The sequence below is a fragment of the Acanthaster planci genome, unplaced genomic scaffold, assembly GCF_054643075.1.
Source record: "Acanthaster planci isolate LZ-2023a unplaced genomic scaffold, COTS_SCS Contig10, whole genome shotgun sequence".
In the NCBI taxonomy this organism is placed as follows: Eukaryota; Metazoa; Echinodermata; class Asteroidea; order Valvatida; family Acanthasteridae; genus Acanthaster; species Acanthaster planci.
Genome location: NW_028257634.1, coordinates 218978 through 236911, shown reverse-complemented (window position 1 = coordinate 236911; position 17934 = coordinate 218978). Strand labels below are relative to the sequence as shown.

Genomic DNA, 17934 nt, shown 5'->3' with positions numbered 1-17934 from the left:
TGGCTAAATTTCAAATAAGAGGTCTGGTCCCGCTGAGCTTTATTTTCATGCAGTGTGATCATACATGCGGGTTCAGCACACTCCAGCTTTCCAACCACACCCTGGCCTCAAAGGATCCACGAGGTGACTCCTAGTAATTTTCAGATGTACAGCACACAACTATTTTTTCAAAAATAACACTTGTCCAGCGTTCTCTTGGACAGCAAGGATGTTCCAAGAAGGAGAGGCCCCACACTTTAGCCCTCCAGATAGTCTGTGCTTGAAGTAATCCTGCAGCCTGCAATGCACTGTCATCTACAGCAAATGTGCTCCACAGAGAGGATGATCCCAGCTTGAACCAGAATTACCAAGCTGCCAGTCCTCATAATATTCCACAGAAAGAATATTCCAATTGATCCTGCTCCAAGAATTATTCCATACAGAGAGCAATCAAATTGACCCAGCTTGCCCAACAAACTCTGACAGAATGATCTACACATGAGAATTTCCCTCCTAAACTAGCATTGCCTGGCAGAAGTAATCTGACCCCTTGCCTGATTGGCTAAAATAATGGACTGTGATTGGCTACCAGTTAATGCACAAGCAACTCTGATTGGCCCACTTTATGAATAATTAGTGCTAGAATCCTCTTCAGAATCCACCTTTCGTGAAACCTTCAATTTTTAAACTGTGATAACTGCAAGAAAGGGCGAGTGATTGCAAAGTGGTGCAGATTTGTGGGGATCTGTGGCAGTTTTCTGGAACCATGAATATAACCACTTAACACAGTACAGATTTACAGCATTCTTTTTCTAACCGTTAAAAGCTGCATACATGCTTGTGATCCCACCTTATGCATAAAGAGTTAGGCTGAGTGCAAAGAGTATCACATCTTCCAGGAAGTGTGACAGCTATCTAGGGCATTGCACATAGGACTATGTGCCTATATCTAATACAGTAAGATTCTTCAAACCATGCAAAGCAACAGATCTGTGTTTAACCAAGGATAAAGGGTTTTGTAAAAATACATGCATTATGACAGAACCTCGTATTAGGCACGATGTTAATCGGCGAGCTGCCAATGTTTATTTTTCCTGGTCGTCTGTCTCCCCTCTACATGCGGTGCAGTTCGGCACCCAGACCAGTCTCCAGCTCATTAATGATCTCTATTGTGCGTTTGCTATTGTTATGTTAACAAGCAGCATGAATAAGGCTCACTGTGGTGGGCTGATGTCCATTGTCAATTTTGGCCTCAGAACGAGGCCTGTGGAAGCAAGTCCCAAGTTCTAAGCAGGGGATGGCGGGAGGGAACCCAGATAAGCGTCTGTGTGTTAGAGATTTAAGCTGATCAAATGTTCAGATTGAATTTCACTGTCAGGGTTCAGTCATTATCCTTTATTGAGGTCTGAAATTTGTTCAGTCTGCCTTCAGCTCAAATAGACCTCAAATTCCAGTGAAATGTGGTCAGTACCCTGTGAGCAGGAGACACTTGTACATTGTACTACAAAAGTATTTCCAAAATGTAAATTTTTAACTTGGATAGAGGATCAACTACATTAGCAATCAGATAGATCCAAGGATCTTTTATTAAACCAAAGATGGGCAACTGACTGACCAAATAAAATTTGCATTTCTGCGAGATAATGGGGCAAGTTGCCTTGTTAGAAGCTGCATCTTTTGGTTGACAAGGCCTGTCTCAGCATTTCTTTTTATTTCTGAACCTGGACAATGTGTGGTTTTTATTTTTTTCTCTGCCCCACCACATAATGATAGGCATCCAACCCATCAAAATATTCCTTCCCCAAACAGTATCTATGTAAACCTGGATCCTGTGTGGTTTGACGTTTTTCCCTGCCTCACCACGTACTCATTATTTTTATTCCACTCATTCAATCTGGCAAAAATATTAATCCTCCCTATCTCAGCATTTTCTTTATTGAAACCTGGATCACATGTGGTTTTAATCGATTCCCTGCCCCACCGCATACTCAATATTTTTCCGCACATTTAATCTGCCAAAATATTAATCCTCCCTATCTCAGCATTTCTTTATTTATCTCACAATTCATACTCAATATTTTTACTCTTCCCATTCAATCCACCAAAAATATTAATCTTGCCCATCTCAGCATTTCTTTATCCAAACTTCGATCATGTGTGGTTATAATTTCTGCCCCACTGGGAAATTATTCTGAGGCAGGAATCCAGTTTAATATTATTGAGTCCAGCATTCAATATTTTGCATCTAGAAAAAAAATGTTCCTCAGTTCAGGATAAATAATATGAGTCCTAAGAAAATAATGGTAGTCTGGTGATTTTGGCAGATAACATATTTTTTAATAAAAACTGCCTATTGATGAATTACAATCCATGTGTGATACTGACAAGTGTGTGTTGAAGATACATCAGAAATAAAATGAAATCTATAGAAGGTTATTATTAACTGAACTTTACAGAATTTGCCCCTGAATGTTTGCTTAAATTTGTGACACTGACACAAATGCTGTGCCCATAATCAGTGGTAAATCTGTTTAAAAAGAGTGACGGATTACCTTCGTAAAATGGGAGTCGAAAAATGATGGCAGTTTCCAGCAGCAGGTCTTTTGTTCCAAGTGCAGTCTTTTGTTACACGGACAGCTCCTTTATCCCATTTCGGACACCCTGGCTCTGCGTATAAACCCATGGTGCTCGAAACAAGGTACCCAGCAGCACATGGTTAAAGTCCGGGAAAAAAATATCTGTGGCCGGGAAAACAACTAAAAGGGAGAGAAAATGAAAATGTACATGTATTGAGCTCTGTAAAATATTCATGAGTACTTGCATAAAATACTCCGAGTCTTGAGAAAGTATTCTGAGTTTAGCAAAACCTCTGAGTCTTGTGGACGATATTGATAGTTCGGCAGGAAGAAATATTCCGAGGCCAGAGAAAATAGTTTCACATATTTCTGGGTCTGGGATATAATATTCTTAGTCTGAGAAAAAAATAACTATTCCGTGTTTCTAAGTGAGAAAACATTCTAAGGCTACAAAGAAAATAAAAAAAATAGAGGGATGTGGTTGTGAACAACCACAGAACTGTTTCGAAATTTTTATTTTTCATCTGTATCATTTTGGAAAAACAGATCGAATCAATTTGTTGAAATTATGTGTAAGGGAACATGTGTCCGAAATTCCCACAGCAAGCCCCAGGCGAAGCACTGGTAAAATCCATAAAAGTGTAAAATGAAAAAAAGAGTACAAAACCTATGGAGAAAACTGCAACTTTAATCTCATGTCATGTGACTCCTGATGATGTCACGGTGACGATTATATTTTGACAGCCCCTTGGGTTGATGGAGAAAAATTAAATACACACAATTCAATAATCATGTGATGACATCATCATGACCAATTTTTTCCTAGACCCTCTCTAATTGAATGCTGGCCTAACATCCATCAAGACAGGTCCGAGAACACTATGGAAGTCTGGCTGTTGAAAAACGTGTACAAAACCTGTGGGGAAAAATTAAATATTCAAAATTCAATAATAAATCATGTAATGAAGTCATCATGACTAATTTCTTCTAGGACCATCCTTGGATGATCATCTGAAGGTCTGCCACGTTTGAAATGAATCAGATATATAAAACTACCAAAGTCGGCTGGTGGAAGAAAGCGTGTACAATCCCTTTGGGGAAAAAGTCTGAAAAAGGAAAAGAGAAAAAACTAGAGGGACGTGGTTGTGAACAACCACAGAGCTGTTTCGGAATTTTCTTTTTTTAACTTTATCTTTTTGGAAAAACAGATCAAGCTAATGAAAAATCAATAGTCAGTCACATGATAACGTCATCATGACATCATTTATTTATAGTAACTCTTGTATCAGGGTCTTTGTTGGCTGTTACTTTGATAGCGATCAAACATCATGATGTCATGATATCATGTTGACTGTATCATATCACCATTGGAGTCTATCTTTGATGCAACTATAATGAAAAAAGAGCAATATCTTTTAAAGGTTGCACATTCCATCCTGATCATACCTGTATGCAATGGATAACTCTTAATGGCATGTGACCTGTCACATGATGTCATCATCACATGAGATCAATATTGCTGTAAAATACTTCGTTTTCCAGTTACATGCAAAGTTACAACATGACTGGATGTGTACTTCAGGAGATAAAAAACTTTAAAGATGGTACCTATAGTGTCATCATCACATCATGTCAAGAGTCCTCTAAAACACTTCGTCCTGAAGCTATATGCAAGGTTTCAACCCTATTGGATTGTGTTTCAAGAGAAATGGGCCATTGAAGAGTGCACCTTTAAAGTCATGTGATAATATTATCACATGAGCTCACTTTTCCTCTAGAACACCTCGCTTTAACCACTTCGTGCCGGGGCATTTTTCAACGTTGATGATGCTGGGCCGGCATGACTATCATTTTTTCCGTTTTCAAAATCCTTCAAAAATTCATCATTCTAATGGTCGTTTATAGCCAAGAACCCCGACAACAAACGTGGGATCAAAGAAAATAACTGAAATGTATGATGCTTGGCCAACTTGCCAATCCGCAGAAATCTATCAGCGGCTTATTTATTTTCTAAAAAAAGTTAACAAAATCAAGTAATTAATCACACAGGAATATGGCTATAGAGATAACAAATTAACTTAACTACAAGCAGTTGCGCCCTGCACCATGCAGGGTGCAGTGACATTAAAATATGCTCCTGCACATGTTGGTCATTTTAAATCACACACATGTGACCACAAACTACCTCAAACTCAAAGCGGGCGACACCCTCCCCCCAGAAATGGACCTGTAACAGAAAAAAAATACCCTGGCCACATGCACAAGAGCATAGCAGTCCAGATATAAGGAATGGCTGGAGCGGAGTATCCCAAGTTTCTGTTGAAGAAATAAACACAAAAACTTACAGACAGAAAAGATACAGGAACATCCCAGTTGTGGATGTTCCCCTGACCGTCCCAGTCAAAGAAGTCCCTAGTGAGAATTTTTACACTCCAGTTTTATAGATAGCCCAATGAATGCCAACAATAAGAGTGTGGCATGCCAAGTCCCAGGAATCTTTGTACAATAGAAGATCATGGAACCAAGGTAGAAGTCCCCAGTGGGCTAATAAACTTAACAATGAAAGGTGTGGCATGTTGGACTGTTCCATTTAGTGGGACTAAACATAGTGGTATAGTCCTACATTTAAATCCAGATCAACTAATATGAAAAGCAAACTACACATATACATGAACATCAAAAATATAACAATTTAAAATAAAATCTGTAACACACAACTAAAATAAAACTAATTTTGTTACACAGAGTAATCTGTAGGCACTACTCTAAGTTGACAGGTGACCTTCATTGACGCCCGAGTATTTCAGCCAGGCCTGCAGCCTTGTAAACAGAGCCCAGATTGTGCGGTGTTATACAACTGTCTTTTATTCACGAACCTGGCTCCGTGCATAGCTGACCTCTTTTCAATAGGGGCCAGATTAGCGTGCAGCGGTGCTGTGTGGCTCACTGCTGCGGTGGTCGAGCGCTTTTGTCCCCGGTGGTAATCCGCTTGCTTTCAATGCCCCAAACCCTGGTATACAGTTTCAAAATAACGCTGGATTATCACCACTTTTGAGAGTGAAAAATGCCCGTAATGCCCAGCAGCCTGATCTTTTGTTCGGAGCACGGTCTTTTGTTACATGGCCCTGTTTCCTTTTTCCGAGTTCGGAGACCCCGGCCACACATATAAACCATATGGCTCCAATTTCGGAGTCCCTGGCTGGTAGTGGTTAAAGTTATATCAAAGTTTCAACACAATCAGACATGTACTTTAGACGTTATAGTACTTTAAAGATTACACCTTTAATGTCATGTGACATGTCACATGATATATCGTTACAACATTGAACTAGTTCTGAGACCCGTCTTTGCTTCACAGTCTTCCTTCAGTGTTAGTTCCATGCGTATATAATATTGCTAAGTTGGAAAACTAAACCTTAAAATCTATGTGCAAAGTCTATGGAGGAAAAAGCGTGTGCAAAGTCTATGGGTAAATATTAATTATTCAAAATTAATAATAAATAAACTAAACTACCCACATCATGTGTTAGCTTGGGTCAATCCTTGATGCAACTGACATAAAGATCAAACTTCATTTAGTGACTAATATCATTCCTTGAAATCTGTGTGCAAAGTCAAAGGGATGTACACTCGCTAGCAGAAACACTGCTCCTTTAAGTTCATGTCACGTCATTTGCGCTTAACTTAAACGCATCTTTTCATCAGGGTCTTTGTTGGCTGCAACTTTGGTTACAATTGAAGATCACCAAATTACCAAAGTATTGTCATGAAAACGTGAACAAAGTCAATGGGCTGAAATAAATAGAAAAAAATCAATAATAAATCACTTGATGACGTCATCATGACATCTTTGTTGTATGAACATCTTTAGACAAGGTTCCTTCATTGATGTAAGTTTGATAACGATCCAAGGTTGCTAAGGGACTAAAGTGGGGAATGGAAGAAACGTGCACAAAACAAAGGGGATTTGGGTCATCAGAAGAACTAGAGCTTATCTGTCTGTTGCCAACAGAACCGATGGCTTTTTTGCCTTTTGAAATTTGACCATTTAAGCTATAGCATAAACCTTTCGGTTAAATGATTTGATCATGCCCAGAAAGGTTCAAGTTTGGAACCCAGTCATACATGCACTTCAAGAGACATAGCCCCTGGGAGAGTGCCCCCTTAATGTCACGTGACATGATTATCTGATTTCGTCTATAATACTTCCCTTTCAAAACACCTGCCAAGTTTCAACCCCATTGGACGTGTACTTCAGGAGATATAGTACTTTAAAGGTTGCACTTAATGAGGTCATCTTCACATGAGGTAAATGTTCATCTGAATCAGTTCCTTTTCAAGATATCTGTAAGGTTTGAACCCAATTGGACATATACTTCAGGAGATATAGCATATTAAATCATGCCCCTTTAATGTCACATGAGTTCTCACCTGATGACGTCATCATCACATTAGGATAATATTCGTCTCAATCACCTCTGTTTTTATATATCTGCAGGGTTTGAGCGCAATTGGACATATATTTCAGGAGATCCAGCATTTTAAATAGTGCCCCTTTAATGTCATGTGACTTATTGTTTGATGACGTCATCACTAAAAGAGCTCAATATTTGCCTAAAGCACTTCCTTTCTAAGATATAAGCAAGGTATCAACCCAGCACTAACACAGACAGACTAATTACCTATTACCTATTACCACTTTTAAACAATAAGCTTACTTCCGGTTTCAACCGGAAGGAAGGGTCACATGATTTGACCCACACAAGATGAATTGAAGCCCCAATGTATACTCTGGCACCTTGCGCAAAAAATGTTGTGGGAAGCTACGGTTGATTTTATATGGATTTTAAAATTTTAACGAAATATTTAGATATTTGAAATTTAATAATAAATCACTTGATGACCTCATCATGATGTAATTATTTTAGTATCATCTCTGCCCCAAGGTCTTTCCTTGGTGTAACTTTGATGACAATCGAAGATAGCTGAGTATTAACCAAAATGATGCCTCAAAAACGTGTACAAAGTCAATGGGCTGAAATAAATATTGAAGAATCAATACTAAATCACATGATGATGTCATCATGACATCATTGTTCTATGCACATCTTTGAACTAAGATCCTTCAATGATATAAGTTTGATGAAGATCCAAGGTTGCAAACGGACCAAAGTTGATGGTGGAAGAAACGTGCACAAAAAAATGGGCTTTTGGTTAGAAGAGGAAGAAAAAAACACACAACAAAAAGAATGCTTTTTTTTTGCAAAATTGCAAAAAAAACAAAAACAAAACGAGAGGTCATCTGTCTGTTTGCCAACGGAACAGAGGGGTTTTTTGCATTCTTTTGTACATCATTTTTCGTATATAACACCACTTTTTTAAAAAATCTGCAAGGGTTCAACCTGAAAGAACATGTACTTCAAGAGACATAGGGCTTTTAATGTCATGTGACTTGTTTCCTGATGACGTCATCATTACATGAGGTCAATATTCCTCTAAAGCAATCCCTTTTCAAGATATCTACAAGATTTGAACCCGATCTGACATCTACTTTAGGAGATACAGGGCCTTAAATAGTGCACCCTTAATGTAATGTGACTTGTCTGCTGATGACGTCATTATCCCATGAGGTCAAATTTCCTAAACAATACGACCACTTCCGGTTTCGACCGGAAGGAAGGGTCATTTGATTTGACCCTCACAAGATGAATTCAAGACCACATTTTATCCTGCCACTTGCTGCAAACAAAATGTTGCGGGAGGCCGCGGTTGATTTTATATGCATTTTTGTAAATTTAACGGAATATTTAAATATTCAAAATTTAATAATATGTCATGTGATGACATCATCATGACGTAACTATTTAAGTATTATCTTCATTTCATAGTTAGTGCTTGCTGTAACTTTGAATAAGATCAACGATTGCTAAGGTACCAAAATAGTACCTCAAAAACGTGTACAATATCAATGGGTTGAAATAAATATTGAAAAATCAATAATAAATTAGTTGATGTTTCTAGGACCATCTATGCATAAGGGTTCGTCATTGGTATAAGTTTGATGATAATCCAAAGTTGCAAAAGCACTAAAGTCACCGGTAGAAAAAACGTGTACAAAACAAACAGGCTTTTGAGCAGGAGAAAAAGAAAGAAGGAAAAAAAAACGGAACAAAAAGAATGACCTTTTCGCAACTTGCGAAAAAGCCCCCCCCAAAAAAATATGTAACAATTCTGACGAAAACAAAAGCTGTTCCGGCTGTTGTTGAAACAGCTAACTAGAGCTCATCTGTCTGTTTGCCAACAGAACAGCGGGCTTTTTCGCATTCTTTTGTTAATTTGAACAAGCAATCTACTGCACAAACCTGATAGCGTAATTATTTCATCATGACTATTTGGGTCCAAGGTTTCAATCAGGCATGCACTATAGGAAATAACTTGTTTTGAATAAAATATAATTTGACTCCTGATTTGATGTCATCTTTACATCAGGTAAATCTTCGACTACAACACTTCCTTTTCTTGTAATCTGCAAAGTTTCAATTGGATGAATTTTAAGGTCACAAGTCTTGTCACCTGGTGACGTCAACATCAAATGAGATCAATAACCGTCTAAATCACTTCCTTTCTAAGGTATCAGCAAGGTTTGAACCCATTTGGATATATTCTTCAGGAAATATAGAGTTAAATAGTGCACCTTCAATGTCACATGACTTATCTCCTGATGACGTCATTATCACATTAGGTCAATATTTGCCTAAAACACTTCCTTCCCAAGATATCAGCGAGGGTTCAACCCAATTGGACATGTACTTCATGAGATATGGAATTTTAAATAGTGACATCATCACATCAAGTCAATTTTTGGATAGTACTTAAAGGATCAAACTTAAATGTCATGTGACTCGTTTGCTGATTGTATTGTCATGACCTGAGATCAATTTCCATTTATAAACCTTCCCTTCCTAACTATCTGCAAGGTTGCAACCCAATCAAACATGTACAGGGTGTCCCACAAAAAAACCAAACCCTGAGGAAAGGGGTTATTATGCCCAAACCATGAGATATGATTATAAAGTAGAAGCTGTATTCTTACTAATGATAGCTTAATGGTATCCCTCCTGTCATGCATGACTGAACACCATTGTCTTGAAAATTGGGCATCCAAACTCAGTTGTAACATTTTGGATAAACCAGTGAATGACGTTGTCCTCTGTCATGCTTGTCGTGGTGGAAAGTGACAACAAAAGGTCATATTAATGAGAGGATATTGCCTTTTGTCACTTTCATGTTATGCAATAATCTGCTTTAAATGTGTTAACCTGCCCCAAGATAGGCCAGTGCAGTGTTGAAAAGTGTTTGTCATGACAAAATTTCTTGAAAACAAGAGCTTTTAAGCCACTCAAGCTGCATTTAGAAAAGCTTTCCCTGATAGGGATCCAACACCAAAGTCGACCCTCTTGGAAAATGTGCGCAAATACTGAGAACATGGGACAAGCTTTAATTTGAATAAGGGTCATTCGGGAAGGAGGTGCACAGTGCAAACTCCTAAAAAGTTGCTGCAGTTCGACAGCAACTTGTCAAACAGCCAAGGGGAACCAGTTGCAGGAGGAATGGACTTGGACACACAGATGGTGTCGCTGCATAATTAACTACAAATTACATGATGTGTATATAATCGGTGTGCCCCTGATATCTTATCCATGTGTCTTTAAAGTTTCAACCCGATCAGACATGTATTTCAGGAGATATACAGCACTTCAAAGGATGCAATATTAATGTCATGTGAATTGTCACCTAATGATCATGAGATCATCACGAGATCAATGTTGGTCCATAACATTTCTCTTTTCTAATTGTCTGCGTAATTTCATGCCAATGGAATATGTGCATTTGCTGTTCAGGAGATCTGTGGATAGGACTACTGACAACAGACTTCACAAACCTGTTATTAGACTTTCAGTTCAGTTTCATTTGTAAGCGAGACCAAAAATCAATGTCCATTCAATATCAGTTTAGAATAAGATGACTTCGATTGGGATATCAGAGACAAACACAATGTTTCCCTCGCCTACTTTGAAGAAAAATGGGCAACTAACAATGAATAGTGATTTCAAATGCTAATGCTTAATTCAATTCTCCGCATACTTTTTTGCCTCATCCCTGGCGAAAATATTTTCAAATGTGGGGAAATTATCAGTCAGATAATACAAAATGCGGAATACCATCAAGTGAGGGCACACTTCAGTTTTCTTGTGAGGGATTTGATTGCCAGAACAAGGATTCTCTGCAATACGGTGAAACGGCTTTGTAAAATCACCTTAACACCAGAGGATATGGGTTTGCTAGGGCCAGCAGTATACACAAACAAAGAGATGTCGACTTCAAAGACGGGAAGAAAAATAATGCAAACATAAATTTCATACAATTCTTTCAAAAGTAGATCTTATTTTCTATCAACATGCAGTAACTGGACAAATGATTACTTTTAACAACTGTATCTGTGAGTGTACATCAGCACAAACTCAAGACTGTGCAATTTAAGCGTATGTTAAGAAATGCATGTACTCTCAAACAATCTCTCAAATCCCGCCTGGATTGGGATATCAGTGGGATCCCAGTGGGATCCGGGATCCCAGTGCAATCCCACCGGGATCCACTGGGATGGGGTGAGATCCCACCAGGAATTTTTGTCGGGATTTGTGTGGGATAGCCATTATCCCGGTGGGATTCCACTCACATCCCACTGACATATCCCAGTTTGACGCAACTGACATCCCACTAGGTGCACATGTATTCATTGGCATAGCAACCTTGCATTCTCACTAGGTGGGGAGTACGTGGGGACCTGACTGTTAAAGTGAGGGACCACGCACACGCCCCAGAAAAAAAGTGACTAGGATCCCGGTGGGAATCCCACAGGGATCCCACTGAGATCCCACTGGGATGCGGGATGGGAATCTACTTGAATCTCAGGGTGGGATCCCATCCCATTTTTGGTGGGATCCCGCCGGGACTGGGATCCCGTCTGGATTGCGATATCAGTGGGATCCCAGTGCAATCCCACCAGGATACGGCAGTATCCCACCAGGAATTTTTGTCAGGATTTGTGAGGGATCGCCATTATCCTAGTGGGATTTCACTCACATTCCACTGACAAATCCCAGTTTGACGCAACCGACATCCAACTAGGAATCCCAGTTTGATGCAACTGACATCCCACTGGGATCCCAGTTTGATGCAACTGACATCCCACTGGGATCCCAGTTTGATGCAACTGACATCCCAGTTTGATGCAACTGACATCCCAGTTTGATGCAACTGACAATCCAACTGGGATTCCAGTGGGATGAAAGTGACATCCCATTGATATCCCACTTTTGTGCAAGTGACATCCCATTTGGGATGTCATCTTATTCCAAACTGTCAATTATGCTACTCAGAGCTGGAACACTTAAAGTGCATTTCTTTATTCTTATAGGCAGCAGCTATCACTTTCATACTCAGGCTTATGTTCCTTTTATACAAGGAGTGCCGAAAATATACACACAACAGCTTTGGAATGTTTGGTCCTAATCACGTTTGCGTGGGCACATAATAATTTGAAGAGGGATATAGGGACTTTCTCTTCTTTGCTGGTGAGGGTGCTCTTCTGCTCATGGGTAGATCTCATCTCAACATTTGCAGGCCTCTTGTAGTCTTGCGGCAATGAACTGTACTTAATTAATGTCCCACGTACATGCTGGGTACCGAAGTATTTCTTTTTACATTTGCTAAACAGGTTTGAACAAAATCTTGGCAATGTCTGACACAACAGGTGCTTGTTCATGTACATGCCATTTGATGTGTGTGAAAAAGACAGTTCTTCCGATTTTTAATGTACATTTTGAACTTTAAATTCACAGTCTGAAGATGAAGCCATGACTCGAGCAATACACATGTCATTAACTGAGCAGCAGCCAGGTAAATCCAGCCCTGATCTACATGTACATCAAGATCAAGAAGCAATGGATCTAGCATTAGCTAGGGCACTGCAAGAAAGTGAAAGGGAGGAACAACAAAGGAGGCGTCAGGTGGGAATATAAATATGGAGAATATTACATACTCTATGTGGCAGGTGTGAGAATCTTTACTACCCACTGCTGTTAACAAATCAGGCTTTTACAGAAAAGTGCCTGTTTGGAATGGGGCTAAATTATGTTATGGTATTTCCGGAATCACGTAACAGTTTTGGCCTCATTTTCTCATGATGAAGGGTCCTGGGCTTAACAGAAGAAAGTTCAGTCAAACTGGCTTAGATGTGGGTTTTGGTTCAAATCCCAGGTAGTATGTTCTTTATATTACCTTTTTGAGAGTTCTTTCCTTTAGGAAAAGATCAATTTTGAAAGGTGGTTTTATTGCCAGATTTGAGCTCTGGAGCATATTTTATTTTAGGACAAAAGCTCATTTTAACATGTTCTCATCAGGTAATGCCACAATATATATCACCCTGTTCCTGAAAGGGTCATTTTGTCAGTTAAAGCCTTGTTTGTTTACAGTGGTGGATAATCGGATCGTATGCCTGCAGATATCAGACTTTCAGGAATATTAAATTTGTGGTCTGAGATCACTGTGAAGTTGATACAAGGTTTTGATCGTTGGATTAAAGGTCAACCTCGTACTCAGCATTACTCAAAATATCGTAGAATCTAACTCCTTGTTTTTTCATTCTCGATACATGTATTAATGTGCGGAGCCTGGTCAGCAAAACTGGCTGCCATGGTGTGCAACATGATCATATTTGTACACTCTTGTGTGCACCTACATGCACATATCCCAAGCAACAGTCAGTGTCGCTTCACTTACCAACTTCATCCTACATGGTGCCCTGTGCAATAAAGTCTTACTGCGTAGATGTTAACTGTCAGTTGGCCACATGCTGTCACAATATGGGTTGAGGGCATGCATGTACCTATAAACAAAATTCAATTAATACCCAATTTGTATAACACAGCTTTAATTTTCAGCAGACTGAAGGCTTTCAAAATGTACTAAAAGCACATTGAGAAAGTCCACAGAAATGTCTTTTAAAGATCAGCTCAGCTTGCAGCCTGTTTTCATGCAAAATACTGAAAAAAGATTTGGAGGCAAAGTGAGTGAGAGTTTGTCATCCTGATGATTACCACAGCTTCTTGAGAAAGCTTTGAATCCCGCATATTCTAAATGCACAGTAAGCAACTAGAACAGGTACTGGCTACAATTGTGAAATGCTCGTGTGAAGTCCAGTGTGCCATCATCTCAATATACTTCATCTGTGAATAGAGAGGAAAATATTTTCTGACATTAACATTTTTATTTAACAGCTTAATTAAAATCACCAAATTTTTCATCAAAGGCAGTAAAGTTTTTGATCTACAAAACAGAATTAACAATTTCATGTTTCTAAAGACTGGCATGAAAATTCAACAATTTAAGAGTAGCAACACCAGCACATGTATACTACATACCACTACACCGTGTATTGCTTACCAGACAAAAAAACGTAGTTACAGTTTTAGCTCAAGATACTTGGATTGTTTGCTATGATTTCAAAATGGGTGATTTTAAGTTCAGATATAAGCAAGGTTTGTAGTTTGAGGTTGACTTGATATTTTTTAGTTTCCAAGAAACTCTTTAAATACTTTATTCACATCCACTATGTTTTTATCTTGAAACTTAAGCAGTGTTGCTGGGTCCTCACCAGGCCCACTTGTCTGGCTTCTTCAGGATTTTATGTTTTCACACATGATATGGTCAGTAGCCCTTTCATCACTTATTGCCCATGTGTACATGTCTAACTTATCACCACTGATTATGAAATATGCTACAAAACATGTGTTTTACATTCTTACGGCAACAACATCCATTAGCCATATCAACAGACCAGCAGAAGAAACTTTTGTGACACTCTTGTAATGCAGCAACAATCCTGAAACTGCTGAAATTTCAATAATTTTAAAGTTTATTTTATTTGGCTTTTGACCCTTGAGAAAAACAGATAAATGTACTGACATTAGACATTTTTCCTGTCACCTTCAACAATTTTGTTAATATCAAACTGTTCATATCAACCATAATAGATAGTAAACAACAAGGATCTGGGTAACAAGGTGCTTTCACATAACTGGTGTGATAATGAGAATCAGTCACAAGTTTCGTTTATAGGACAAGCTATAGTGACACTCTTATTAAAGTGCTAATAAGAAATGTCAAACTACTTGCAGGAAGATCCCTCTTCCAATGGGTCTCAACCCCAGGCTCAAATCATGAGGTTCATGTGAGGGATAAGTTTCCAACACAACATGTACATGTACTGCCAAACAAGTTTGGGATGCAGAAATCTGTGCCCCCCAAGAATTTACATACCCAGTAAACCAAGGTGCACCACTGATAAACGATAATGACATTAATAATCTTAAGGCTACAGTGGAGGCAGGAAAGAGGAGGGCATCTTTATAGTACTCAGAAAAGGGAAGCACCAAGTGTAAATTTTCACAATAATTTCTTACCCAATGTAAACAAATGAAGGGCATCTTCCCAATAGATGGAGTTCTGGCTTGGGTTGATATTGTAATGAATATGTATATTGTATATATAATGTAATTTGTATATATAATGTATGTTATATACAGTGCCAGTTAAGGGTACTGATGCCAGAGGCAGAGATGCCTAGACTCGACTCAAATGGGGATCTTCTGTGGCGTTTGCGTTTATGCTATGGTTATGGAAACCGTGCGTCGTTACTTCCTTTGCGCCCTCTTGTGTCCACTAGGTCTACATCGCTCTACGTACCCAACGGTCACTACATATGCAAATTTCCCATGCGTGTATGGCTATTCGCTGAAAAGACTTAATCATCCAAAGTCCTGTATGACCTCCCACTATGCACTGCCGTCTCGTCGCCATGTTTTCCTTCTTTTCTCACCGCCGTATCGTGTATCGCAACAGACGTGTCTTTTAGACATCCTCAAGTTTTTCGAGTTCCGTTCTGGTCATCCAGTCATCGTTTTGAATAAACCTTTACCTTGTGTAATTTCAATCTTGTTGGTAAGAGTGTTATTTCCGGCCTTGTTTATTGCATGGAGGAAGGACACAGAAGGAGTTGTAACTCACTCACTTCAAAGCGTCCAATGATGGTCGCCGCCGCGTCTGATGCTTTATTGCTGCCTGCATCTTAGCCAGACAAGCGGGGCCAGTAATATCCTGGCAATACTTGTAATTTTTTGCTTGCAATTAAATACAAACTATCGATGTGACCAGGAAATAGAGAGAGAAAAATTCCTGATATTAGACCTACTTTTAACATCATAAATAAACTTTTTAAATTTTGACACACTGTTTCATTATCCATGCAAAGTTTGTAATTCTTGTCTTCTCCGTCCAATACATCAGTGTTCAAAAACTAGGTACGAATTTAGCTAAGACTGGCCACCAAAATCTTCACTACTTCTGGAAAGTTCAGTTCATTAGGGACAAAATGCGCTATTTCATCACAGGGAGTGATCGTGAAATCTCACAAAATACGCCTTTGTACAAATACCATAATAAAAATTATTCAACCAAAACACAAAATCTCACAAACAACTTGGCTATTTATGCCAAAAAGAAGTCTAGAAGAAAGCGTTGGATAAGGGCAACAACTGCACATGAACACTTTGGTTGCACAGCCTAATAAAAGCAACTACGCAAGCACTAAATTTGATGATGTTGTCGGATCATATCAAGCACCAACGATGGCATGAATATTCAACTTTCTATACTGCAGTACACAACGTTTCAGGGATGCAGATTACCAACGAAAAATTGCGGCCACGATCATAGGGTACAAAGAGGGCTTATGGTTGCAAAACAGGTGGTGAGTAGCAAGCATTCACTGAGCTCTGGCTATGGACAAACCGGGTATGCCAGAAAGCAGTATTTGGCCAGATGTTATAGCCCGGGCAGGTCAAACTCCTTCTGTGTCCTTCCTCCATGCATATCTTCACATTCCCATCCGCAAGGCAGATCGCAAGTTTCTTCGCTTCATGTACAATGGTCATTCCGCTATATTCCAACGTTATCATTAACTTCAATCTTCAATTTACGTACTACAAATTTATCTCTGCCCTTCATGTATTTGTATTTTTATCGTATCTGTTACAGTGTAAAACGTTTTTCTACTTTAGATGATGCAACGAGCAACGTCCCGGAAGGCTTTGTACGGTATCGTACACAGTAGACCTAAAAATAACACACACACACATCTCGTACATGAATAAAACACTTCGTTTTGTTTGTGTGAATTTCACGTCGTATACAGAGTTAAGTGTATGTACATAGAATATTGCGCTCAAATTTTGTAGGCGATGTCCGAAACTCAAAATAGTGGCAAACACTCGAACATGTTGCGACGCGTAAAAGCCGCCCCAAAGTCATCGCACAATTGCAGTCACATCCGAGTCCGGCTTCATTCATTAAACCGGGTTCGGGTTAAACCATTCTTCACGGCAGTAAACTACTCATAACGAACACAATGAGAATTAACGTACGGTGACTGCACGTACTGGAGAGTCCCTGAGTGGCTAATCAAGTGGCTGGTACTTCATCAACACTCCTTCAATCACACTCAACCATTACACCAGTAGAGGGTGCTACTGACGGGGAGACTGTGTGATTATACGTGACTGGACTTCGCCCAGAGTAGCGAACACCACAATTAATTACGGGCATCCAGTGCCGCATCAGGGACTTTAGCAAGTCTATGGGGCTTATTGTCAAGGCTGCGCTACACGCAACTCACTTTAACAGATAGCAATCCGCCCTTATATTGACCGCAAGTTCCTATCAGGAACTATACCGCACCACCAATTAGCCCCTCAACCTTCTGAGCCCCTCAACGATTGGCACACGCACCACTCAGGACTTAGACACAGTCACGTTAGGCTAGGTGACTTAACCCTTGCACAGAATTCTTTACCCTTACCTCAGGATCAGCCCTTGATCATCAGAACCAAAGATCGTATAGTTTCTGCATAGCGACGCAAGATGAAAAACTTCACTGTGCATAAACGTAAAACGTTGTAATTGCATGAGTGCCATTTGAGCAAGCGATACGCCTGTGTAGTGCACATTAATGGATAGGCGCAGGCGCTGTGGCCCGGCAAGTACACCTGGTGCGCCTGTGCATTACCGTGAACCGCGCAGGCGTATCGCCTTCTCAAATGGCGCCTATGATGATTACACCTTTTGGGGAGAGTTATCCATCTTGCGCCTTCGGCACTAAATGATCTTTGATCAGGACGACTAAACCTTGCCTGCGCGCCCCTTTTACAGCTTTGTGAGCCGGCCACTGCTGCAACTGTGCCTGCGCCCGCGTGCAACGTGT

General features: G+C 39.6%; 2 protein-coding genes across 6 annotated transcripts in view; one reads left to right on the top strand and one right to left on the bottom strand.

Moving 5' to 3' along the window:
• Positions 1-17934, top strand: part of LOC147795516 (uncharacterized) — a 40651-nt gene that overhangs the window by 14788 nt on the left and 7929 nt on the right. Inside the window, exon 3 of the mRNA XM_087131740.1 lies at positions 12458-12625. Coding sequence (XP_086987866.1) covers positions 12458-12625 — 168 coding nt within the window. The remainder of the gene's footprint in view (positions 1-12457; positions 12626-17934) is intronic.
• Positions 1557-17934, bottom strand: part of aga (aspartylglucosaminidase) — a 172708-nt gene continuing 156330 nt past the window's right edge. Inside the window, exon 8 of one of the 5 annotated variants that reach the window (XM_087131737.1) lies at positions 1557-2735. In XM_087131737.1, coding sequence (XP_086987863.1) covers positions 2605-2735 — 131 coding nt within the window. In that variant the 3' untranslated portion in view covers positions 1557-2604. The remainder of the gene's footprint in view (positions 2736-17934) is intronic. The other 4 variants (XM_087131732.1, XM_087131729.1, XM_087131735.1 and 1 more) reach the window with 4 other exon arrangements.